At 42.5% G+C, this 27,968-nt stretch overlaps 1 protein-coding gene across 4 annotated transcripts in view; it reads left to right on the forward strand.

Moving 5' to 3' along the window:
- The first annotated feature begins 14,230 nt into the window (after positions 1-14,230).
- LOC127583433 (rho guanine nucleotide exchange factor 10-like protein) overlaps positions 14,231-27,968 on the forward strand; it is a 141,348-nt gene continuing 127,610 nt past the window's right edge. For 2 of the 4 annotated variants that reach the window (XM_052039438.1, XM_052039440.1), the window contains exons 1-3: positions 14,231-14,392; positions 14,491-14,641; positions 26,822-26,909. In XM_052039438.1, the coding sequence (XP_051895398.1) occupies positions 26,873-26,909 (37 nt within the window). In that variant the 5' untranslated portion in view covers positions 14,231-14,392; positions 14,491-14,641; positions 26,822-26,872. Of the gene's footprint in view, positions 14,642-26,821; positions 26,910-27,968 lie in introns of all 4 variants that reach the window. The other 2 variants (XM_052039437.1, XM_052039439.1) reach the window with 2 other exon arrangements.

Here is a 27,968-nt window from a genome sequence, read left to right on the forward strand (position 1 = left end):
CACAGATGTTGCTCGACCCACGAAGTTCCTCCAGTAGATTGTTGCTCCAGATTCTGGCATTTGCAGTCTGTTGTCCATTGACTCATACACCTCAGAAGTAGACCATTTTGCCCATTTTGTGTGTGTGTGTGTGTGTGTGTGTGTGTGTGTGTGTGTGTGTGTGTGTGTGTGTGTGTGTGTGTGTGTGTGTGTGTGGTTGTTGAAAGAGTTTTTTAAGCAGTCACACAAGCCTGCAGTTTCTAATTGCCCTGCAATTTTTTTCTTTTCAAAATTCAACATCTAATTATGCAATCTGTCATTTAAGAAGGTTAGGAAGGTTCATACTTAAAGCATTGGAATCACAACTAACCATGAAGTAATTCTATTTCTACAATGGTGATTTGAAAATTGTAAAAAAAAAGACTTCTTTCTGCATTGAGTTGTTAAAGTCTGTAGTTGTTATGTGGAAAGGTATGATCTCAGGCTCTGCTCTGGTTACTTTACCTTAACAATTAAAGTTCTGTCATTTTTATGTGAGATTTTAATCTAGGACAGGACTACGTGCACAAACTGAGAACCAAGTTGACTCAATATTGAGTGTGCATTATGTATGGAAAGTTGCATCTTTCAATTCCACCCATGTTATTGGCGGTGCTGGCTGACACCATTGGAAGTTTTTATAATGGAATTTTTGGATGTCCTTGTCCAAAGAAAGGGGACTATAGGTCATCTCAAGGCAGGGAAGGCTTAAGTTTCCCCACTCAGGACAGGGTTAAGAGTACAGCTCGACAAGATAGTTTTCTTTAGATATTTAAAGAAGGACCTCATTGGTTTTTCATAACTGTCCTATGCCTATGATCAGAAGAACAGACTTTTATTCAAGACAATCGAATATGGGTGAACACTGACACTCAAGTTGTCTGGTTGAACCTAAATACCACTCACTTTCCATCCAGGCCAGAATTAAAATCAAATCTATAGTGATAATTAGGGATCTCCCTGAACCCAAGCAAAATGCCAGCAATCACTTTGGTCTCAAGTGTGAAAATTGTCCACTTGGATAAATCCAAAAAGCCTGTGGAATTGCATTCAGCATAAAGTCATTGCCTTTAGAAAAGGAGGTGGTTGGAGGGGGGAGCAATAATGGGAAGGAAAACGGAACTGCGATATCAAACTCCGAAAATGTTACATCTGCCTTTCCCTTTCTACTCAATTACTTTCCAAAGGTTTACCCTCAACTGCCATAATGATTTGATGTTGTTTATACAATAAGGATGAACTCCCAATCTACCTCGTCATGTCCCTTGTTTGTCTACCTGCACTGCACTTTCTCTGCAACTGTGACACTATATTCTGCATTCAGTTTTTTATCCTTTTGTATGACATCAATGTACTTATGTTTGGAATAATCTGTCTGGGTGGCATGCAGACAAAATCTTTTCACTGTATCTTAGTACATGTGACAATGATAAACAAATTACCTATTGCCTCTGCCTTCTTTGTTGGAACCCTGTGATTGACTCGCACTGAGAACAACAGTGATTGAAATCTTGTACATAAAAGTATATGTGAAAATCATTAAAGGCAATTAAGTGTTGAATGAACATGAACCAACACAATCCAGCACATTACTTGGTTTGATCCCCAGCATTTATATCTGTGATCTCTATTTATTGTACTGTTTACCAGAAGTTCAGAGCAGTCAGTTTTGAGAGATGCTTTTTTCTTTGCTAAACAATGGGATAAGTGCAGCTTATCAGTAAAATTGCGGTATACCTTGGAAGAAAATGAGGGATTGAATGAATTGTAGTATTATACACTACTTTTAGAGGATGAAACATGTTCTGAAATGTTGAAGGAAATTTTGTGCATAACCACTTAATCATTGCAGTTTGGGGGCTCAATCCACACTCTACCAAGTTAAAACATTAGAATTAATGATATGTCATTGGAGGTATCATTTAGCATCTCACTAAGCATTATTTTCTGATGAAAGATCATTGACCTGATTCCCTCTCCATAGATGCTGCTCGACCTTCTAAGTATCTCCAGCATCTTTTGTGTTTACTTCAGATTTCCAACATGTGCAGTGTTTTGCTTTTTGATTGTTTCCTGTTTCCTGTGTCATGTCTGCTGCTTCATTTATAATGCAGGATGGCTAAGAAAGGAAAACAATGTTGTTTTTCAGGCTTATTACACATAGCAATCAGGACAATCAGCAGAATATCTATGCAAATATTTAAGAAAACTCAATATTTGTAGCATCTGAAATGCACGTCATATAATCAGAACTCCCCTCGGCCTTCAATGATAATAAAGGGGTGCCCTGTAAGCATATAAACCATGGGACTGGTTTGAAGAATTACCGTGATCAGCCCATTTCTAAGACTTTCAGCCATTAGTTGAAGTTCCACTGCACAAATGCACAGACACCATAACAATACACGGGCAGGTCAACAGTGTCTCACAAAAGTCTACCACCCAGAATCTTACCATGTAGAAGAACAAGGGTAGCAATTACTTGGAAATGGCATTACAAGTAAGTTCCTCTCCAAGTCATTCATCTGAGACTGGAAATATTCCATGGAGGTAAAGCAGCCTCTCTGGAGGCAAAGGGACAGTTGATGTTTCGGGTCGTGAAGGGGGAGGTAGCCAATATAAAGAGGTGAGAGGTGTGAGAGGAAGGGGTTAGACACATGCTGATAGGTGATACATGGAACCAGGCGCGGTGGTGGGGGTTATGGGCAGATGGAGCCAGGTGGATCAGGAGGAGGTGAGTGTGGAGACAGGGGATGGTGGGTGGTAGATAGAAACAGGTAAGGATAAATAATGTGCAGGTGGAGCCGGGGGTGGGGTGGGGTGGCGTGGGGGGAAGGTAGAGACAAAGGTTGGAAGGTGCAATGAGGAGGAGGAACAGCGATGGTTTATGAAGCAAATTCCAGTTGAGGAACAGTTTATTTACCTCCCAACAGGCTTGGGAGTGAATAAAAGGAAGGTGGGTTCTAGCAGAGGGGCCATTTGGAGAAGCGCTGACTTGAGGTCAAAGTGCCACTGTGAGGCCAAACTCCAGGCTTTGGTGAATGCCAGGCTTCTGTGAGGAGGGTGAGCAGTAATGAAGTGAGGCAAGGTAAGATATTTCCTTCACTTTATTCCATTAGTTATTAAAGGGGCAGTAATGGCAGTCAGTGAAGTGGTGTGCTCCTCCTGTGAGATGTGGGAGATCAGGCAGAAGTCAAGTGTCCCTGATGACAGGAAGTGTTTCTGCAGGAAGTGTCCAGCTCCATCTCCTCTCAGACCAAATGGATCAGCTTGAGCAGCAGTTGGACTCACTGAAAGGCATACAGGAGGCAGAGAGTGTTACAGACAGGAATTTCAGGGAGGTGGTCACACCAAAGGTTCAGCCAGATAGATGGGTGACTACCAGAAAGGGCAGGCAGGTAGTGCAGGGATCTCCTGTGGCTGCTCCCCTCTCAAACAAGGATACAGTTTTGGATACTGTAGGGGAGATAGCCTCTCAGGAGAAAATGATAGAAGCAGCCAGATCAGTTGCACCATGAAAGGCTCTGTTGTACAGCATGGCAGGTCAAAGATTAAGTGAGCAATAGTGATAGGGAACTCTTTAGTCAGGGGCACAGATAGCAAGACTCCAGGATGATGAGTTGCCTCTGTGATTGCAGGGTTAAGGATGTCTCTGAACAAGAACAGGACGTTCTGAAAGGGCAGGGTGAGCAGCCAGAAGTCATGGTCCATATTGCTACTAACCACATAGGTAGGTCTTGCCAAGAGAATTTAGTGAGTTAGGTAGAAACCTCTAATGTTGTAATCTCAGGATTATTCCCTGTGCCACATGCTAGCGAGGTAAGAAATAGGAAGATAGTACAGTTCAATGTCAAAATCAAAGTCAAAGTCAAGTTTATTGTCGCATGCACAAGCACATGTATGAATAAGTGCAACGAAAAACACTTGCAGCAGCATCACAGGCATAAAACAGAGACACAACGTTCACAAGAAAAACATAAATTAAACATAAATTAGACCAAATTATGCAAGAAAGAACACAATAAGAACAAAAAAAAACCAAAGTCTGTTGGAGTGCAAAGTTGTCATTGGTGTTGCTTTACTGAGGTAGTGATTAGGGTTGTGCAGGATGGTTCGAGAACTGAATGCTGAAGGGGAGTAGCTGTTCTTGAACATGGTGGTGTGGGACTTCAGACTTCTGTACCTCCTGCCTGATGGCAGCTGTGAGAAGATGGCATGGCCTGGACTGTGGGGATCTTTGATGATAGATGTTACCTTCCTGAGGCAGTGCCTCATGTAGATACTTTCAATGGTGGGGAGGGATGTGCCTGTGATGTATTGGGCTGAGTCATCTGTGCAGCTTCTTACATTCCTGAATTGCCATACCAGACCATGATACCAGACCAACCAGTCAGGATACTTTCAACTGTACATCTGTAGAAGTTTGTTGGAGTGTTCAGTGACATGCTGAAGCTCCTTAATCTTCTAAGAAAGTAAAGACATTGGTGTGCCTTCCTTGCAGCTAAGCTGAATGTGTGGCTAAGGAGCTGGTCTGGGGGAGGACAGGTGGGACCTGTACAATAAGGATGGTTTGCACCTAAACTAGAAGGGTGTCAATATTCTTGCATAAAAGTTTGCAAGTCATATTGAAACTGTGTAAAACTTTGGTTGGGCATGCTTGGAGTACTGTGTGCAGTTCTGATCACTGCATTACAGGAAGGATGTGGAGGCTTTGGAAAGGGTGCAGAAGCAGTTCACCAGGATGTTGTCTGGATTTGAGAAAATTAGCTTTAAGGAGAGGTTAGGCAAAATTGGATATTTTTCTCTGGAGTGTCAGAGACAGAGAGGTGACCTGATTGAAGCATATAAAATTATGAGAGACCTAGGTAGCATAGAAAAACAGAAACATTTTTGCCAGGGTGGGAATGTCAGATATTAAAGGGCACAGCTTTAAGGTGAGGGGGGGAAAGTTTAAAGGAGATATGTGAGGTAAGTTTTTTTACACAGAGAGAGATAGGTGCCTGGAACATGTTGACAGGGGACATTGTGGAAGCAGATACAATACCAACATTTAAGAAGCATTTAGACACATGAACAGGAAGAGAATGGAAGGATATAGACCACATGCATGCAGGTGGGTTTCAATAAAATTGGCATCGTAGTCGGGACAGACATCATGGGCCAAATGGCCCATTCCTATGCTGTACTTTTCTATGAATGTTTTAAGGTGATAGGTGGAACAATAAAGGAGGGATGACGGGAAGATGGAACCAGATGGGGGAGGGGATAGGAAGGGTAGGCCAAGGGAAACCCAGGTGAATTTGTGTGTGGGTGATGGGCAAATGAAAATGGGAAAGGTGAGCAAAACAAGAGAGAACCTAATTGGACTGGTCGGAGTGGGGAAGGAACACAGGGAAAATAGGTCACTGAAAATGGAAAATTCAATGTTCATGACAGTGGGTTGTAGGCTACCTAAGTAGTTCTTCTAGTTTGCTTTTGACAGGGGAGAAGGCTGAGGACAGATAGGTCAGTATGGGAATGGGAAAGGGAGTTGAAGTGATATGTAAAACGGTTGCCTCGTCTATGCTTGGTCTCGCTGACGTAGAGCAGGCCACTTCGAGAGCACCGAATGCAATAGACAAGGTTGAAGGAGGTGCATGTGAATCTCTGCCTCACCTGGAAGGGCTTTCTAGGTCCCTGGATGATGGTTAGGGAAGAGGTGTAGGGACAGGTGCTACACCTCCTACGGTGCAGCGGAAAGTGCCGGGGATGGGGAGGGATGAAAGGGGAGGGATCAGTGGACCAGGGAGTAATGGAGAGAGTGGTTTCTCTGGAAATATACCACCATTACCTCATCTTCACTGGGACAAAATTTTGGAACTCCCTAGCAGCACTTTGAGGGTACCCTTGCTCTTTTCACATCAAGGATTGTAAATGGAACTTATGCAATTATCTGACATTGAGCATGCTGTGACTGGTCAATGGAATTCCCCCTGCTTGGGGATAGAAATGAAAAATGTACTGAAATATTGAAGGTGTGTGTGCCTCAGATAACAGACAAGAGCGTCTGAAGAGGAAGCTCTGGGTGAGTTGTTGATTCAAGGTAATATTCCCCAAGATTATGACTGCTTGCCCTCCCTCACCAGATAGCTTTTAGAAATTCATTGTCAATACCAGTTACACCAGCTGCCTTACAAGTGTCTTGGCAGTTGAATGCAGGGTCCACTTCCTCCCACTGAGTTGCTTCACTAAGGTCTGCAATCTGTGCACAATACATGATCAGTTTTTCCAGGTTTCATGGCCAATTACTGCAGGCCATAAGCCAACAAGGTATAATATTCTGTCCAGATCTTAAGAATGCCTTCACATCGATTTGTTGGGGAACAGAGGACATGCCAGGAATTAGCATGAGACTAAAGCAACCCTTTTGAACATGACAGAATACATACAATGTAAACACAATTTATTCTATTGTACCAAACAACCTGCTGGAGGAAGTCAGGGGGTCAAGCAGCATCTTGGAGGAAAGGAATTGTGGACGTTTCAGATCGAAACCATGCATCGGGATCTGATCCAGTCCTGATGCAGGGTTTCGACCCGAAACGTCAACAGTTCCTTTCCTCCCACAGATGCTGTACGACCTGCTGAGTTCCTCCAATAGATTGTTTGTCAATCCAGATTCCAGCATCTGCAGTCTCTTGTGTTATTCTAAAGTACATTCCTTAACTCAGGACATCTTGGCCAATGATAGTGTCCTACTGCTGCTCCAGTTTAAATGAGAAACACAGATAAACAATGAATGTCTGAGCCTTTCTGCTCTGTATACCACAGTGGAGGATATTCTTGGAGCAATATTTAGTTTCTCATTGTATAAAAAATATTTATTTGTAAGGGAGTTATTTGTGGTCCAGAAACTCTGTTACACAATAGGAAGATCCATCACTTAACTTCTTAAGCACTCCTCTACCTATTTTACCAACAGTACTATGATCTCTGCACCTCTCAATTTATCTTTTATGGTCTAAGCTGCAGAACCAGTATCTGACATATTTTTCTTTGTTCTGGCATCCTCACATTGCTGAAATGAGTTTCCTCTGCTATTTTATTTCAGCAAGGGATGCAAAATCACTGGCTCTTAATCTCCCTCAGTTTTCTCCCTCTGTGTTTAAAATCCAAGCATGGCCTCATCACTGTTTTCTGTTCAGTTTCTTTCTTAGTACTGTCAATTTCAGGCTGTGGTGTGAGTGTTGTTTCTTCATCCGTGCCTCTTTATTTACAATTTGTTTCGTTTTTGCTGTCTCCAACTGCTGTTTTTCTGAAGTAATTGTGCCAAATATAAATGTAGGCTCCATAATAAACCAAGAACTAAAGTTTCCTCTGTGTTATAAGCACATTATGGGCAGATGGTTTTAGTGGAGATAATAGACTCTGAGCTTGCAAGTTATTTTGTTGGCTGCAAAACAAAACAGTGTAACTATCAGTTTATGTCTTGTACCCATAAAGATATGATGAATGAACTGTGTTTTTATGGAGTGTTTACATTCTTTGTAGAGGACTTATAACACTGGCTTATATTCTAAACAATGTGACTGAGGCATTTAATAAAACGGAATAAAAAGTGAAAATTGAAACAGCTGAAAACTGAATTAAAAACAGAAAATGGTAGAAATGGCCTGAATCTGAACTTGTCAGGGCAGACCTTTCAATGGAACCCAATTCTGATCAAGAGTATTACTTTTATCTGATAGTCCATCTGTTAATGTTTTTCTCAAAAGCATGCTTTCCATTGTATTGTAAAACTGTCTTTAACCTGTGTTGTTAAGGAGGAAATGAGAGCACTGGCTGGGAGAACTGAGATCTGAAGATTAATCAATATTTCCCTGTCAAAGTTCTGACGAAATGTCTTCTTACTGAAACATTTACTTTGCTTCTCTTTCCACAGATAATGTCTTGCTTGTTGAATATTTCTGGTATTTACTCATATTTTTATTGTAGTTCCAGCAACCACATTTTCTCTCAAATGGTTCTTAAACCTGCTTTTAATTCCCAGTCAGCTGATTGAACAGGAATTCAAAACAGCTGGACATTCACTAACTGAAGCAGAAAACTGGAGGTTCTGGAAGTCTGGATTGAAAATAGAAAACAGAAAATGCTGGAAGTATTCAGCAGGTCAGGCTGCATCGAAGAGAAGAAAAACAGAGTCAATGTTTCAGGTCAAGGGGCCTTCACTGGAACAAGAAAAGTGAGTAGATAAATGTGTGAAGTTGCAGATGGAGGTAGGGGTGGAGAGAACAGATGGAATGTCTGTGATAGGGTGCAGATCAAAGTTAATTTAATTAGCTAAAAAATAGCAGTTGGAGACAGGAAGAAAAAGGAAGCAAATAGAAGCAGAGAGAGGTAGCCACCTATGTGGAGAGAGAAAACAAAGGTTACTTGTAAACAAGTAAACAAATAGTTACTTGAAATTGTTAAATTCAACATTAAGTTCTGAGGGCTTCAACTTGCCCATTTGGAAGATGAAGTGCTGTTCCTCGAGCCTCAGAACCAGCAAAGGTTGTGGGGGCAAATACATTGGAGACTCTTAGATAGACATGAATAATAGAGAAATGGGGGGGGGGGGCTATGTGGGAGGGAAGGGTTAGAGAGATCTTAGAGCAGGATAAAATGTCGGCACAACATTGTGGGCCGAAGGGCCTGTACTGTGCTGTAATGTTCTATGTTCCATGTTCTTCATTGGAGCAAGCGAGGAGATTGAAGACAGAAAGGTCCAATGGGAGTAGAGCAGAGAATTAAAGTGACAGGCAGGCAACTGAAAGCTCAGAGTCACCCTTGCTGACTGAATGTTCGAACAGAGGTGTTCTGCAATCTGTGTTTGGTATCCCTGATGCAGAGGAAACCAGATCAAGAGTGCTGAATGCAACATGTGAAGTTGGAAGAAGTGTAAGCGAATTGCCTCTGGGGTTTGTCTGGGCCCCTGGAAGGTGGGAAGAGAGGATATTCATTAACCCCAACTATCAATATAACTCTTAACCTGTTGACTGAAATAGCGGCATTTGAGGTGTTGCTGAACTTTCCGTTCTCAACACTACCAGAGAGGAAATTTCACATTTCAGTGAGGGAACTATGGTCAAAAGTTGAACTCCTCTGACAATACTCATAAAAGCTGAGGGTAACTCATTCCCTGAAGTCAGATAGAGAATGGGTCATATATTAGGCATTTGTAAAGGTCTGCAACCTGTATGTCCCCAATGCACAACACCACACCAACCCCCTCCCCCCCCACCAATTAAGGTCCATGACAAGATCCTGGAAAACTTGGAGTACTTCCCATATCTTGGGAACTGCATTTCAGCAAAAGTTCACCAGTGCCTCCAGTGCTCCAGCACAGCTTTTGGCCTCCTGAGGAAAAGAATGTGTGAAGACCAAACTTGGCATAAAACTTATGAGGAGCAGTGATCACACCCTCCGGTGTGCTTCACTGACATGGACCACCTACATCATGCATTGCAAAGCATTGGAAAGTCCCTCTAATCCATAGGCAGGATAAGCAAACCAATGTCAATGTCCATCCCAGGCCAGCATGCCCAGCATCGAGGCTCTAATTGCACCCAGCCAGCTCCAGTGGGAAGGTCACATTGATTGCACGGCAGACACTAGACAATCAAATCAGGCACAATACTCTGTGCTCCATCACAGCAAGAGCTTACCAGGAGGGCAAAGAAAATGCTACAATGATGTTCTCAAAGGTTCTTTGAAAAAATATAACATCCTTACCAATATGTGGGAATCCCTGGCTTTGTCGGCAGCATGCAGAAACCCAACAAAGAGAGTGGTAGAAGCACTCCATCTTCTAGTCTACCCACCCACTTGCTTCTTTAAACACTTCTTGTCCCACTTGTACCGAGTTTGAGGGTCCTACGTAGGACTCTTCATCTACCTCAGAACTCACCAAATTAGAGTGGATATATGTCATTCTTGGTCCAGAGGGACATGACCAATCAAAGCTGGGGGTTGTGCTTCTGACTGATCTATTCCAATTGTGAATCCATTCAATTCAAGTGACTTTATGGTGGTAATCTAAAAATTGTTCTTACATCATTTTGTTTTGAAAAGGAAAACAAATTACAGGAAAGGGATGCACAAAAGTGACCTGGTAAAAATGGTAGATAAGTAAAGAAATAAAAGTATATTTTTAAAAATTTCTGGATATAAATCACCTTAGAAATTTCTGAGCCATTTGACAGACCAATCTATGAAATACAACCGACATTGGTTTCAATTTATTGAATAACTCTAATTACATGAAAGAAATTGAAAATAATAAAATAATGTTCTAAGCATATCTAAATTGATTTTTGTAGCTTCCTGAATTTTACTGATACTTTTCATTGAACATTTTTCCTGTAAATTAAGTGCTTTTTCTGCTGATTTTATGTTTTATCAGAAGTTCAGACAATTTTCAAATTTTATTTTATACACCCTCCCATCCCAATTTTCAACAAATCATTCTCTGCTATCTTGGCTTATTATAACACTCCTTGTGCATGAGCCAGGCGGTTATTCCAAAATAAGGGGAAATCACAGCCAAGACTGATTTTGTCCTTTTGAGATCTCTCATAATCACTCTGTCTTGCATTATCTTTTATATTACATATTTTATATTTTCTTATGACACAGAAGGAGACCATATGGCCCATCAAATCTATGCTCGCTTTCAGAGCAATCTCAATACTTCCCTTCCCCATTTATTTCCCTTTAATCTATTCTCCATCACATGCCTATCAACAGCCCTGCCCCCAATTCTCCTGCCACCCATCTGCAATTTATAGTCTCCAACTAACAACCAGTGCATCTTTGGGATGTGGGAGGAAGCTGGAGCACCTGGGACAGATCCATGTAGTCACTGAGGGAGTGTGCAAATTCCACAAAGACTGCACTTTGGATCAGGATCAAACATGGCCCACCGGAGCTGTGTGGCAGCAGCACTACCCACTGCCAGTTAGTTTAAAAAGAGCATGATTCAAAAGATTTGCTTTTAAATTGTATTTTTCATAATCTCAGAACAACTCAAGGCAATTCAATATTTCTGACTCCTCGTCTCTGTAGTAATGCAGGAAAACACAATTTGTACACAGCATGATTCTTGCAAATGAAAATGTAATGATGACCAAATAAGTAGTTCTGTCAATGTTGACTGAGGAATAAATACTGTCCTAAACAAGAAGGAGAACACTCCCGTTCTTATTCATGTGTGATGCAGTCCTTTACATCCTCTTGAAGGGCCAGTTTCGGTCTTAGTTTGATATCTCATTTAAAAGCAATGCCTTTGGCCTTGTGGTTCTTGCTTGGTACTGTTCTGAAATGGTAGCCTAGAATTTGTACTCAGCTTTGGAATTCCTAGATAACTATAGTGCAGGAAAGTTTCTTCTCTCTAACCCAAATACTGAGCTAGTTATCACTCTACAGATACTGTCAAACATGAGCAAAAAACAAACTGCTGGAGGAACTCAATGAGTCGGGCAGCTTCTGTGGAGTGAAATGGATAGTTGATGTTTTGGGTTGAGACCCTTTATCTGGACTGGCCAGTCCAGACGAAGGATCTCAAACCGAAACATTGACTGTCTGTCTCCCTCCATTGATACTGCCTGACTTGCTGAGTTCCTGCAGCAGTTTGTTTGCTCCATATTCCAGCATCTGCAGTCTCTTGAGTCTCTGTCAAGTAAGAGGGTGGAGATGGAATCTGATGACTTCTTGGCTCTTAAAGCTTGGTTCTGTTCTAATCACTGTCTTCACTGTGACAACTGTGATCAAGCTGTGCTCCACATATTAACACTGTCTAATTTGATGGTGACATTACCAAAACAAATTTCCTCCAAGCTCATCACCTTGGTTGAATTGCAATAACTGTTTGTGCAAACCAAATTGTTGCTACAAGAAAAATAATTGTCTTTACCAACTCAGCCATCTTCTTAATTTTCTGGCATAATTGACCTATTAGAAAAGGGTGAAAATATCCCCAAAACAACAAAATCATTGATCCTTTTAAAATCCATTTAGTCTGTGGTATTCACTGTGACGAGTAAAGCTCTTGTCAAAGAGAAGTACAGTAGTGGAGATAACATATAGACAAACAATTTTAAGGAGTACATTTTCAGTAGGGGCAAAAGTGTCCCCAATGTTGCCCTCATCCTGATGACCACCTTCGTCTGTGGCTGCATCAGGCTGTGCTTGGAACCAAAGTACGTGGGCACCAAGTGTCACTACGTGCCAAGATTCCACCTGTCCCCGGTGTTGCGAAGGATGGGCCTGGCCCCATTGCCGCACAATGTGACAGGTTGTCGCACTACCTGTCCTTCGTGGGAAAGTTCTTCCAGACCAACACCTTTGAGCACAAGTCCTTCGAGCGGTGGTCTGCACATAACATCCTGCAGACACTGCCGGAGATGGACTTGATGGATACTGTGGGGTGGTTCCCTGAGCAAACTGTCCAGACCATCTGGCAGAATGCCTCATTGCCAGAACTCACCAACAAGCACCAAGACCTCGCCTGGCTGGCGGTGAGAGGGGTCCTCCCAGTTCAGATCCTTCCTGCATGGTCGGAACATCACTCCCAGCGTGCACTGCCCCCAGGATGACTGCGCTGGGGACAAGACAGTCACCCACCTCTTTGTGGGCTGTGTGGCGAAAGATGCAAGGGTCCTTGTCACGTTTCATCCCCAGCTGCATAACAGAGGATCCTCTGATCTACGGGCTGTTCCCGGGGATGCACACAGAGACAGACATCAACTGCTGCTGGAAGGTCATCAACTCGGTGAAAGACGCCCTCTGGTCTGCCCGTAACTTGTTGGTCTTTCAGCACTGCAAGATGTCCGTAGGGGAATGCTGCCGACTGGCACATTCCGGACTGCAGGAGTACGTGCCGAGGGACCCACTGAAGCTGGGTGCAGCCAATGCAAGGGCTTGGTGGGGAAAGTGGGGCGAAGAAGCCCCTTAAGTATTGTAAATATGGGATTGGGGTATCACCCCATGGAGCCACATGAGTGGCATCAGTGCTGTTGGTTAAATAAAAAAAGGTAACACTAATGACTGATCCATACATGATGTGAAGGTTTGCACTGTTTTATTGTTGTATATAGTTTTTTTATGATGAATAAAGTTCATTTTGTAATAAAGAAAATCAATATTAGTCCCTCCATCAGTCCAGATTACGTTTACAGCACATGAGAAATACTCTTCTATTAAAAGCAATCTCCGATCTGATGATGAGTTGGCTAGGTGAATCTAAAGAATAACTCAATTGTTTAATTTAGCCATTAGGCAACATAAGGTAAATACAGCTATCTCTGACACTGCACCTCATGACTCACAGATTTTGCTCACTGTTTGACAGTGGTGATTGACAGTTACAGCACAATGATTGACAGTGGTGGAACATGAATAATAATATCCATTTACTATAGGGAGGAGGTTGAGAACAAACCTTTAATTATACACAGCTAACCCTCTATTAACTGTTATTAAACAGAACATTACAATGGCCTTAAACCCGGGGCATTTGGGAGAGACTTTATTAGTCTCATTCCTCTCTGGATGGGAAATGGGGAAAGGCAGGGTTGCTAATTCCAATCACTAATCTGAAAACTACATATGAAAGAAAGTGCACTTGTATGGAAATTGGGTGTGTTGAGTTCACAGCTACAGGTCAATGTTTTACAACGTGCTTATTAAAAATTTTATGGCGATAGAAATACAACGATATTCATTAGTATTTCTAGACTAAGGCACTAATAGTTTAGTTTAAGTAATTGAATAGAAGAGTTATAAGATAATTCAAAGCGAGGACTCCTTACTCGCTACCCACTCAATTACTCCCTAACTCTGATTCATCCAGTCATCCGAGGAACATTAAATCTCGATTGGGTGAAATTCTAAATGGCTTTCCCCAAACACTGGAAGTTTTGTTTTGGGAAAAAGAAAGCATGCGTTGGTGTTTGAACAAGGCCGGCTGAAGGCTTCCCCCCACATCGAGGTCACGCTTGCTTGCTTGCTGTCTCCTGGATACCAGCCTCTAATGAGATCTGCGCATTTGCAAGAATTAAACTTTAACCTCCCGCCCAGTTTTCTTGATGTGTGTGTGTTTTCTCCCCTGGGAAACTGGAAAGTTGGAATGAGACTTCAATTGCAAGATTAGGAAATCCATACAGAAGGGAAAGCCTGGCCCCACGCTGTTCATTACCCGAGCTGAGTTGAGCACAGCAATTGATAAATATTCATTGCCGCAACAAGCGAAGCGCCCTGGAGGATTGTGGAGCAACTTGCAGTGATCCCATTGGTTGTACGGGTGTCCAGCGCTGTGAAGGATCTGAGCTCTTTCTATTGATCAGAGGGAAGGAGAGTAAGAGACCTAGAACACAGCGTCCTGGTTCTGGTGGGAGATTGCTTACGAAGTTGCCAGCAGTTTATTATTAAGGATTTTTTTTTGTGTCACTGTAGGCTGTGTCGACAAGATATGGGATGTAAAATGCTCTGATGCAGAGACTATGAGCAACGAGGATTTATGCTCCCACCCTTGCGATTTAATATCAGTGTTGCAGGAGCCGTACAGCCTCTCGCTCTTTGTACATGGCAACAAAGGCATAGCTCGGTAAGTGGGAAAGTCTGTTTCTGCACCGATAATGTATCTTTAAACATTATTTAGACGAGGCTCTGATAATCGCGTTGCTATCCAGTGTATTGGAACGGGATTGACTGGAACTGACAAAGGCGATCCCAGCTTCGTTAGAGCGGGGGGTGGGGGGAAATGAAAAGGCACTGGGATTAAACGAGCAAATAACGTTTACATTCAAAGCTATGCGTGCAAATAAAATGTGGTACTGGAGAACTGTGACCGAACATGTGCAAAATAACCATCTCAGGTGATCCTTAGGATGTGTATCTGTGCATTTTGTGATAAAGTGGGTGGGGTTTGAGTTCGCTTTATTTTCCTGGAAGTATGAGTGACTCTCGTGTGTGACATGTGGTTGGAGAGGTCAAGGATGACGTGGTGGAGGGTCCGAGAGAATTTGTTGAAACTCTTAGTTGGTTTTGAAGATGCTGGATAGGGCTCATTGTCATTTCTTTGGCTTCTCTTGGGCCCATGCCAGGTACACTGTTAACTCTTTTTGCTGCAAGTCACGAGCCAATTCTCTTCCCATGCTGCAACTTAACAACACTTAACGTGGTTGAGTTACTGGACTAGTACCCAGAGACTTGGCCTATTGATCTGGGGATGAGTTCAAGGCCCTTTATGGCATTGGGGAGTTAAAATATGAATTACTGAATAAACCTGGAATATGAAGGTGGGCAAGAAGTTACTGGAATATTGTTTTTTAAAAAAAAGCTGGTACTCTGATGTCCCTCAGTGAAGGAAATCTGCTGTCCTTGCTTGGGCTGGCCTACCTGTGATTCCAGACTCGCCAATATGATTTGCCTCTCCCACCTCCTAGCAAGTTACTCAGTACGTCCCAGTGGTTATTAGGGATGGACAATAAATGCTGGCTGGTCTTGCAGACCATTCCTACGTCCTGTACAAATAATTTCTAGAAAAATCAAACCTGTAGAATATTGTGACGTTAGGCTGGGCAATGGATCAGTCTGTATTTGATGCCAACTTTTCTAAAATATTTTTATTCTTTGCCATTGTTCTTTCATGTTGGGATTCTAGCAGGGCTCCTGGGTCTAGTTCCTTACAATGTTGTTTTGTGTGGGATTGTATCACTTTGATTAGGGAGGACATCCTTGGGCAGTTGCTTATGCTCAAGAATGCCTTGCTTCCAACTTCAGTTTGGTGTTTTCTTGGGTGACTGATGAGACCAATATGGGACCCACAGACTGCTACAGGTGGAGCAGGAATTACTTGGCAGGCGAGTATTGGGAGGTGGTGTGCTCCTTCTGCTATTTATGCTGGGTTTTTGTGTGCCCCTAGTGCTCAACCTCATCGGTGCCATCCCAAATGCATCATCTTCTCTTTGAGTGGTTGTGTGCCAGGGATCCTGAAGACTGATTGGGGAATGTTGCATTTTTTTTTCCAGAGGCTTTGAAAACATCCTTGAATCCTTTTCTCTTTCTGCCTAGTAACCTCACTGTGAAAAAGCTTGGAATGGAAGTCTGTTTTGGTAGTCTGGTGTTCAGCATGCGAATAATGTCACCTATCCAAATGAAGAAATGTGCAACATCCCCATTGGAATTGACTAAGTTCAATTGGGTCTCAGTGCTGGGTTTGTTGGCATGAGTGAAGATGCTGATATTGGCTCATGTTTCCTACCAGTGCATTTGCAGGATTTTGCAAAGTCAGCATTGGTGGTACCTTTCCAATACTTAAGGTGCCTGCTGTAGTTAGTCTCTGCATCAGAAACATTTAGGAAGGCAAGATCTGTGCTAGTTTTGAGGTCCTGATTTCAAACACTGTTATCCTTAAATGGTCAAACCCTGTCCTGATGCACTAAAGACAATTGTGAATTTCTGTAGTGGTTAGTGTAACGCTATTACAGCACCAGCGTCCCGGGTTCAATTCCAGCCGCTCTCTGTAAGGAGTTTGTACGTTCTTCCCGTGTCTGCGTGGGTTTCCTCTGGGTGCTCCGGTTTCCTCCCACATTCCAAAGACATACAGGTTAGGAAGTTGTGGGCATGCTATGTTGGCGCCAGAAGCGTGGCGACACTTGCGGGCTGCCCCCAGAACACTCTATGCAAAAGGTGCATTTCACTGTGTGTTTCCATGTACATGTGACTAATAAAGATCTTATCTATTGCTGACAGTTGGCTCTTGACCTATGGGCAGTAGTCCATATTTTATAGAGTATCATTGTGGACCTTTTATTGTCAGAGGGTGGTGTTGTAAAGCAGGAGCCAGTTGGTAGAGGACTTTTTGTTTTGGATGCGAAATAATATAAGGTCCACCTTTCATATGCTTCACTGAATGTATTGATATTGATATTGATTTGCAGCTCAGCCTGTGAATACAGGCAAAGTGCAGCTGTGTGACTAAGGTTGGGGTGATCTTACTTCTTGAGTGCCGGTGACAGAGGTTGAACAGTTTCCCATTATACATGTGCGTTAGTTCCACTCCAGGAATCCCATTAGTAATGAAGTGCGATGTTGTATTTGAGAAACACTGTAAAATGTGTTGGGTAAATGTTGCAACCTTGCTTGATGTCAATCCCCATTGAGATTGGTTCTTTCCTGGACCTATTAGGATCATGGTTTGCATGAAATAATGAGGCAAATGTAAGATGGAGGGACTTTTCTATGGACAGTCACTTGGAGGATGCTTGGTATTGGTTTATTATTGTCACTTGTACCGAGGTACAGTGAAAAGCTAGTCTTACAACCGATTGTACAGGTCAGTTCATTACACAGTGCAGTTACATTGGGGTAGTACAGGTAAAAACAATAACAGTACAGAGTAAAGTGATGCTTCGCCATCCCTCTTGATTCATGGAGTTTAAGGTTTTGAGAAAAGCCTTGTATAGTGACTGATACTTTCTGCTGCACTTCTGGAATTGTTCACTGGTGAAGATCATGTCTGTTGTGCCTTTAGATGGACAAAGTCCACACATTGATATGGAGAGCAGCTGTTCAGCCACTGGGAGGAGGTGACTGAGGAGGACCCTGGCAATGATTTTTTTCCCCTGTGGCAGAACAAGGAGACCCCTCAGTAGTTATCACTATTGGATTTGTCATCGTTCTTGATCATGATCCTGATGACAATGTTTCTGTGGACCCCTGGAATGTCCTCCCATTCACAGGCCAGGAAGGTCACAAGTCTCAACTGGTGCACTACCTGAGTTACAGCTCGTTTAAGGTACGCCAGTGTCCTTCAGGGGAAAGTCACACTGCAAATATTAAGAAAAGATAGTGTGGGGCTTTGTCCCATAATAACAGCTTGCCAATAATGTATTTATGCAACTTAAACTGGCATGTGAGGAAGAATGGCAATTTATGCACAATATTAATAGAGGAGGACCAACCTACCACGGCATGACTTCCCAACCAGGGCATTGAAGCAGATTGTAGTCTCTGCTACTACTCCAACTGAGGGCAGAAACTTGGCTCTGACCTGGGATCTTACAATTGAGTGTTAAAATAGATATTTATACTTCCAGCCTTTAATGAATAAAGACCTTGGTTTTAGAATCAACTCGGCTCGGCTTGTCCATGCTGACCAGGTTGCCTACCTGAACTAGTCCCATTTCCCTGTGTTTGGCCCATATCCTTTAAACCTTTTCTATCCATGTAACTGTCTAAAACTCTTCTATAAATGCTGTAATTGTACCAATCTCTACCATTTCCTCTGGCAGCTTGTTCCATATATCCACCACCCTTTGTGTGGAAAAAGTTCCCCATTTAAATCTTTCCCCTCTCACATTAAACTGATGCCCTCTAGCTTTAGACAGCTTTACCCTGGGAAAAAGACTTGTGACCATTTACGTTATCTATCTTCCTCATGATTTTATATACTTCCATAAGGTCACCCCTCAGCTACCAACACTTCGGGGGGGGGGATCCCCTCCCCTTCTCCCCCCCCCCCCCCCCCCCCAGCCTATCCAGTCTCTCCTTATAACTCAAGCCCTCCAGTCCTAGTAACATCCCTGTGAATCTTTTCTCCACCCTTTCTAGTTTAAGGATGTCCTTCCTATAGCTAGGTGACCAGAACTTCCCACAATACTCCAAGTACGGTCTTGCTAATGTCTTATACAGATGTCCCAACTCTTGTACTCAGTGCTCCGACTGATGAAGTCAAGAATGCCAAATGCCTTCTTCACCACCCTGTCTACCTGTGTCACCACTTTGAGGGAACTATGTACCTGTACCCCTAGGTCTTTCTGTTCTGCAGACACTCTATTGGGCCTTACAATTTACTGTGTAAATCTCACCCTGGTTTATTTCCCATGCATTCCCCTGACCTGGTCCCCGATCCAGTAGTTATGATTTTATTAATATAATGAATTGCCTACTGTTTAATAGCAGGTTCTGAATAGCTCAGCAGTCTGGTTTTAAAATTTATGTGAATGTGTCAGAGTGTTCCTAAATATGATGGGATACTAATCATGGAGCATCAGTAGGAGTGAAATGCTGATGACCTGAATAAAAAAGATCTGAAGATGAACTAATTAAGTTAATTTATTTTTGTCTTTTCTGTAGCCAGAAGTTGAGACTGGTGTGCTGAGGAATGAACTTCATTCATTGTTACCGATTGATTCTAAAACAGATCCCACTGCGTTCGGGTTACAGAATTTCGACCTTATACAGATCACTACGCAAAAATTTGTGATGCAGAATAACATTCACTCTCACAGAATTTGTGTGAAAAAATGTAAATAGATAAACACTTTCTTTTCAACTTGCGTAGCTCAATGCATGCGCAGATGACACTGGTGATATGGACCATTTTCTAGGAACACAACCAACAACCCCCCCCCCCCAACTTGCTTGGTGTGGGGGTGACTCTGTTTGAATAAGAAAGTGGCCCATTATGGAAGTGAACCATATACATAAGGAAGTTACCATGTTCTGAACTGTATATGGGACAAGGATAGGAATGATGTAACTGGCCTTAGTATCTGGGACAGTCCAGATGAAGGTCTCAACCCAAAACGTTGACTGTCCATTTCCCTCCGTAGATGCTGCCTGACCCACTGAGTTCCACCAGCTTTTTGTGTGTGCTGCCCCAGATTCCAGCATCTGCAGTCTCTTGTGTCTCCAGTGAGACTTGATGAGCTGTTCATTGCATTGGTAGATACCACACGTTATGGCCCTTGGATGTTAACCCAGGATTCTCATTTAAAACAAAATATGGAATAAATTGAAAGTCTGAGAAGTAGCTTTCTAAGCTACTGGGAAAGTCTAGATGTAAAATTTCAAGTCGGGCACTGGCATGCTATAGGGCTTTCCCAGAAGGAAATCGGGAACTACAGAGAAAGTAAAAGAGAATTCAAGGAGTCTGGAATCAATAGGTAGGATCGGTTATAAAGCTTATTTCAGACTTATTTTTGTGGGGTTGTTGGGTGTTTTGGCTGGTGCCAACATTTTTGATGCATCTTTTGTCCCATTTGCTATTGGGTTGCCCTTGCCAATTTCCAAGCTCCCAGCCCACCCTGCCAGTTCACACAAGGTAAAATGGCAATTCTACTAAAGTTTCTAATACCCGAGGACTTTAGAAGGCTGGAACAATGTAAGGCAGAGGAGCGATTAAGCGGCATGGGAGCTATGCAGAAGAACCACTAACACTCCACTGTAGATCAGGGTCTCTGCAGGAGGTGGGAGGGGGATAGTGAGTGAAATATTGAGCATTTAAGCATATGTAATTATATGTTTAATAATAGTTGTCTGTTTCAAAGATTCCTCCAAAAGCAATCAGATTTAAATTCCTGTGCACTTCCCCCATCCCCAACTGAAGCATTTGTGTTTTTTTTAATGGATCAGAGCATGATCAGACTGCCATTGATTAGTGCTGCATTCTGCAAATTGACTTGTTGGCCACTTTCCCCCCCACAGGCACAACATTGCTGGAGATAGTTAAGATCACAACTGCCCTTAAAAAAAAAAAATTTTAACAAAAGGATGGTTTCTGGCTGCCATTTGTGAACCCAATTGCGTACGGTTTCATTAAGCAAATCATGAATGTGGTTTGCAAGCAAGTTCACATTTTTTCCACACATAGTTGGTAGAGTCGTAGTTTGCACCCACATGTTGTCCTTATCAATGGCCTGCCTACCTCATTGTTTCAATGGACAGTTCATTAAACACTGCTTGATTCAGGAGAATGATCGTTCCTTGGGCACTGCTACAATGGCTTCACTTTAGGGCACTCCACCTACTCTGTGTGCAGCAAGTTGCCAGGTTCTCATTAATGTTGTTTTATAATATCTAATTCCTAACCCATTCAATATAGGCGTGGTTTAATCGGCCAGTGGCAAAGAGGCAGTGTTAGCCACTGAACTTGAAATCCAGACAAACAGAATAAGTGGGGACCGTGTTGTGGACTTCAATTCTTTTTTCCTGATGAGATTTGTAATCGGGCACTAGCTGCTTATGGAGGGTGGGGGGTTTGGGATTGGTGTTTATTGTCCAGCAATGAATAGAGCAAGTGAAAATCAAGTAAACTGCAAATGTTGGAAATCCAAAATAAAACCAGAAAATGCTGGAAATGCCCAGCAGGTGAGGCCACATCTGTGTGAAGAGCAACAGAGTTAATGTCTCAGGTTGAAGACCTTTTGTCAGAACTGACCTCTTGTCAGGTGCTTGAGCTGAAATGTTAACTCTGCTTCTCCTCTCACAGTGCAGCCTGACCTGCTGAGTGTTTCCAACATTTTCCGGTTTTATTTTGGGTGATCAGATAATCATTTTAGATTTCCTGTGGGCAACAAGGAAGTAAAATGCCTGGATTCATAATTAGCTTGTTAATCTACTTCAGAGAAAGAAAAATTTAGAAAAAATTGAAGCTAGAAAATGTTTAAAAACTATGGAATATTTATCAAGCTGTGGAGTGAATGACAATTCACAGGGATAAATTGGTTTTTCAGGGTCTGAGAGATTGTTCAGCAGCAATTACGGCTTAGTATACCACTTACAGATCATCCAATGTGGTTGAAAACTTTCATTGGGTTTTATAATGAAAATAGTGCATAAAGCACTGAAATAATTGATTCTGTTTTGATTGCATGGCAAATATTTCCAACAGTGCATCATGTTGAGGTGTAAGGATACTATTTTGAGTGTGTAGATGCCAGAAGTCAGTCTTACAGAACAGTGATAGTGAAGATACAAAAGGCTGCAGCTGCAAGATGTTGGAGGAACTCCGTGCCTCAGGCAGCATCTGTGGAAAGAAATGGACAGTCGACATTTCGGGTTGAGACCCTTCATTTGGACTGGTGAAAAGGCAGTTTTGCTATGATTGCAGATGCATATTCTGACCCATAACGTTGGTATGAACAACAATTTCAATTCAATCATAATATAAGTAATTTCAATGAAAACATTTATATTTTGTTTGTTCCTGTCACGCATAGGAATACGCTTCCTTTGATGCCATAGTGTGAAGTATGAGATCATGGAAAATTTTCATGCCCTGTCACACCCATTCTGATGTAGTCAGAAATAGTTCAACATGAGTGTCAGCAGATAGACAATGAGGTGTGATGTAATACACAGTTCCTCCCAAGGGTTTTGTAAGCTGAATGTGCGCCGGGATAGGAGTGAAGCAACGTTCCCAGCTAAAGGTTGGGTGTGCCCGTGGCACGACAGACTCAGAGGGAGGCATTAAAGCACATTAGCTTTGTGTGGTGTGTAGGACATTGTAAGTGTGAATAGTGCTTAATTCAATACATTTTAGATGATGTTGATGGGTTGTCCTAGTTTAGCTGTTCAGGCAAATTTACTGAATTACTTCTGGCACCGCCTGGTTGAGCTGGTGTGACGAAAGATGTTATGCAGTGTCTTGGGCATCTCCTGACGTGCTGGACTTATCTTGCTGGGGTCATGAGGATCTCCTTGCCATTGCTCTGTTGGAGTCCCCTTGATGGCTCCATGAACTTTGCAGCTTCAACAACAAGTTTTAATTTGTACAGTATTCTTAATACAGTATTCTTAACTTGCAGTACACAAGAGCTTTGTTAAGCAAGACCCTACCCACTTGAGTACAGGTGACCTTGGTGTTAAGGAGAAAAGAGAGGTGGTGAGATTTTGGAGGCAAATCTAGAGTTTAGGGCATTGGCAGAGATGTCAATGATAGTGATTAACATAATAGATGCAACTTGAATTCTTGCTGAACCAATAACCAATACATGTTGATGAGATGAGGGTTGATTGGGACCAGTGAGAGTTTGGAAAGTGGGAACCCAAAGAGTCTTGGAGCAGTAAAGTTTAGAAATACCATTGCATGGATGAGGGTTTCAGCAGTAGATGAGTTGATGCAAAATTAGCATTGGGGAATGCAAGTTAATGGCCTTGGGTAATAGTTTGGATTTGTGGGTCAGAGCTAAACCTGGGGTCAAATGTGACACCAAAGTTGTGAATGTTTTGCTTCAGCCTTGAACATCACTTGGGTAGAGGGATGAAGATGGTCTGTAGCTAAGGAGGAGAGTTTGTGGGGGTGCTTAATACCAGATCTCACCCTCCATGTTTTAGCTGAAGGCAAGTTTCTACTCATTTGGATATTGATCTCAGGCTGATTTTCATGAACAAGAGCTGCAATGATGATTGTTACTGTCTTCAATCTGCTGCAGACATTTAGATCAATGGCTGAGCTTCAATCGTGATTCTATGTGATGGGCGTATTTTGCCTAAAACTCTCCTTTGATTAATGCTGGAAACCACAGAATGTTTGATCATTGTGCTGAATGGTGGCTATCACTCACTGGCAAACCTTCAGTCAGGTTCCGGATTGCAAATGCCAGCCTCTATGGGGTCCTGAAACATGCTTCCTTCTCCCTGAAACTTTTGCAGAATACTGTGTTGTGTAATCATTGAATCCTGTTGACTATATTATTTTGTTGGGGGCCAATTTCAGAAAGGTTCTTGCTTAACTTCCGTTCTGGGGAATGATTCAATGTGCTACCAGCACAGTGTGATGGGTCGCATGATAACTCCTCTAGTTCACTAGATGCTGAGGTTCTGATTTCAATTCCACCAGCTTGCAAGTTGGACATGGGCAGCTCCCCCACCCACCCAACCAAGAAGTAATAAACTATCAGTAAAAAGTGCTCCTGCAGTTTTGATGGAGATCTGAAATGAATGGTACATAAAGTATTCCCCTGCTGTGGCTCTTTGGTTGGTCAGAGAAGAATGGCAAACATTGCTGCAGACCGCAGTTGCACCAGAGGCTCATTGTGATTGATATTGTGGGTGAGAAGGCACAAGTGGCCCTAAGCTGCCCAACAAGTTGTGAGGGGAGTACACAAAGAAAAGTATAGCTGGAACGATAAAGGTAAAGCTAACACTGTTATGAGACCAAGTTATAAGGTACCAGTATGCTGCTTCACTAGTACTGCAATGCTAAGATAATGTCATTAGCACTTACTAACAAAGAATAGATCTTTGATGCCCTGGGGCACAAGTTGATTTTGGGTAAACTTGCTCAAATAACCTTGCAGAGAGATTTGGAGTGTTTTGGATGAAAATTGTTAATGCGTTGTCTTAAGCATCTTGCGTTATTTTCCGCCTTTTCTCCAATGAGTCACCAACTCCAAAAGAGAATTAATTTTTATTTATTACAAATAACTCTATCCCATGGCGATTGTCAAGACACGCTGTCTCATCTCAGTGGCTTACCTCCCCTTGACCTGTTCCAGACCTCTCTAAAAGTCAAGGATTTTACTCCTCTGATTTCAGAAGAAAGATTAATGCAGATCAACTTTGTCTTTGCAATAACACAACAAAGAAGAAAGCAGAGCCGTTGGATTTGAAACTGCTGGTTGGCGAGGAAGGGGCAAGCTTTCACTTGACAGGTCTGTTGATTCCCAAGGCAGGACTGATGCAGTTTTCAGGAGTCAATGAACGACATGCCATGTTGTGTTGAAGGGGAGGCTGTTTAAGTATTGGGTCCAAATGTTTGGGTGCTCTGCTTATTTGAACCACGTTTACTGTAGCCTAACCAGCAATTCTTGTAAGTCCTGGTGGTAGCACTCGAAGGCATGTTTTTGGGAAAAACTTTGAATAGATGGGAGTAAGTGGAGAGCTCAGAAATACCTCAGTAACACTCCAGCAGGTGAAATCTTCTTTGTCAATATAATTTTATTTGAGAATACATTTGTGAGGGAGTCCATTGTGCTTGGCTTTGGCTCCTTGGCCTGAACTAACTGTTAGTGCTAGATGGGGATTGCTGATTGGCAGCTTTCCGACAGCTGGTGAGCAGGATTTAGGAACCTGTTTGGAGTCTGTCGTTCATTGCAATGCCAAATATGGTTCGGACATCTCAAAGCCAGACTTGGGGAGGTGCTGCAGTGAAAAGCTGACCGACATCCATTTGGGAATGAAGTTGAAAATAACACCAAAGTATCAGGCAACTGAATTTCAAGTGTCAATCTCACTGCTGTCTACGAGCAATTTTCTAGTCAATATATCTGGCTGTGGTGGGTGTCTAGACGAACAAATGGAGCAAACTGCTCCAACAGATTGATTTGTTACTTGGAGTGTTTGTTTTTAATTCTGTTTTGGAATCAGGGTGGTGCTGGCAGGGCCAGCATTTACTAGCCATCCTTAAGTGCCCTTGGTAATGTGATGGTGATCCATGAACTACTGTAGTCCTTCTGCTGAAGGTACTCGCATACTGCTGTTAGGGAGAAAGTTTCAGGATTTAGACCCAGCAATGATGATGGAATGGCAATATATCTCCATGTTTGGATCCTGTGTGGTTTGGAGGGGAACCTGCAGGTGGTGGTGCTCCCAATTGCCTGCAGCCCTTGTGCTGCTTGATGGCAGAGTTGTGGTTTTGGGAGGTGCTTGGGGAAGTAGCTGTCATCTACTTTGTGGATGGTACACACAGGAGCCACTGCTCACTGGTGGTTGAGGGAATGAATGTTTAGGGTGGTTGAAGTACAAATCAAGTAAACCACTCTTTCCTGGGTGGTACTGATCTTCTTGAGAGCCGTTGGAACTGCACTTGTCCATACAAGTGGAGAGCATTGCATTACACTTCTGGCTGTGCCTAGTGGATTGTGGAAAGGCTTTGGGGTGTCAGGAGATAAATTGCTCGCTGCAGGGTACCTAGCTCTGCCGTTTATGTCGATAGTCCAGTTAATGGTGTCCCTTTATTGCTTTCAAAAAAAAAGACTGGATGCTTTGAGCTAAGGCATTGGAATATCGAATATTGACCTTGCAAAATATTGAATGGGGTTGTTGGGTGGCTGGCTGGCTGAGTGTGGTGCTTAAGGTTAAATTTGTTCTGTCAATCCTATTTGAATTGCTAATGAGAGAAAGGATATGGAACAGGTCAGATGATGTATCCAATTATTGGTTAGTTAACGTGCATTTCCGGTGGGATTAACCAATTGTGGCGGTACCTTCAGCAAAAAGAGGGCAAGAATGGGAGAAAGTAGCACTGTACCTTGTTGAGTAAGTACAGTTGAATATGAAGCAATAAAGATGAGTTGTGGCTGAATTAACTGAGGGTACACATATGTATGACCCCTTAATATAGACAACCATGATGTTAATTGAGTGATGTCTTTGATCTGATGGCATTGGCAATGAAATCCCGGGCTTGCTTTTATGATCTGCGCTGAATTTAATACCCTGCGCTGAGTTTATCATTCTTGGTGTTGGGGGTACTATAGTTGATCTATGTCTTGGGATTAAGGAGTAGAAAGACAATAAGCAAGTTTACCTCAGTTGCTTGGCTTCTAAATGGTTTCACGGGAGGCATTAATTACCAGCCAGCTGCTATTGTCCTTGGTAGTGCACTGACTGTTGATATCTGTTTCATTGCTGTTAACTGTGCATGTTTCATTAGTGGGTAATGCTGTAATGTATTAGGAATATCTACTGACACTTCTGGTCTTGAATGAGCATTTTTGTGGGCCTGTGGAACCATACTCTAAGTCAACACCTTTCAATAAAGGAAGGGAAAATATCCCATTTGTGAGATAAATTTAGCCATCATTGTCACGTTCATTTATCCTTGAGTGTGGCAGATTTAACTGTGTTACTGTTATCCGACTCGTCTGTACCACTGGCAGAATGTTTCATGTGTCGCTCTTATAGGTCTCTGCGCGAGCTACATTTTGTAATTTAGCCTAATATCAAATTATAATCCCAAAGGTTTTATTAAAACAAATGTTTCCCACAACAGGAAGGGCCAGGAATCTTCTTGCTGATGTGACAGAAGGCACTGTTTCGTGAAATGGCTTCCTCCGATTCCTCTCTTTTCCATCTGGAAGGTAGGATATTGCTTGCTGAGCTGTGTTCCCACCACCCCTGAACTACTTTTGAAGGTTATTGTAGTAATATAGCATGGGTAGAACTGCATGTAGGAATAGGCCACTGAAGCATAGCCAGTTCAAACTGTAGTTAACCACTATAGTGCAGTATGTTAATGACAGCTGTTCTAGCTGAAGAGACAGTGTCCATTGATTCTCTGGAAACCTTTTGGGACTTCTGGTTACCACTGGGTTGGAGTGCATCCTGGATAAGGATGATTACCTTATAATTTGAGAACAATGTAAACAGTGCAATGCAAGTTATGTAAATAAACCATAAAGAAAAGGACAACCAAAGTTTCCCCTGTCACAAACAAATTGGATTTATATTCTTTGCAGTTTAGAAGAATGAGGGATCTTGCTGAAACGTAAGATCTTAAGGTGATGGGACAGTGTAGATGTTGAGATGTTTCCACTAGTGGAAGAGTCTCAAATGAGGGAACACAGTAACAAGGTAAGGGGACATTCATTTAAAACTGAGGGGTGCAGGATTTTCTTCTTGCAGAGGGCGGTGAATCTCTGGAATTCTCTACCCACAGGGTTGTAGAGGCAAGGTTACTAGAGGTATTTGGAGAAGGGGTGGATAAATTATTAAAAGATTAGGGAATTGAGAACTATGGGGAACTGGCAGAGGAATGGAGCCCTGGGGCAAAGCTATCGAATGGTGGTGCAGGCTTGAGAGGCCAGATAACCTACTCTTATTTTCTTGTGTTCATTTTGTGTTCTTGAAGGTAATCAAAACAGAAAATGTTGGTGTTATTCAGCTGGTCAGCAGCATCTGTGGCAAGAGGATTAGTATTGATATTTCAGGTCAATGATCTTGTATCAGAACTGGAAAAGTAAGAAAACAAGCATGTTTTAAGCTGCAAAGGGAGAGAGGGGTGGAGAGGAATTTCTGAAAGGGTGGAGCCCAAGGATGTCCAGGTGACTTTGAAGGTGTTTTTGTCTATCCTCCAGAGGCAAGCGTGGGTGATGGTAAGGGTGCTGCTGCTGCTATTACGTGATGTCAGGCTGCCTTTA

The sequence above is a fragment of the Pristis pectinata genome, chromosome 26, assembly GCF_009764475.1.
Source record: "Pristis pectinata isolate sPriPec2 chromosome 26, sPriPec2.1.pri, whole genome shotgun sequence".
NCBI lineage: Eukaryota > Metazoa > Chordata > Chondrichthyes > Rhinopristiformes > Pristidae > Pristis > Pristis pectinata.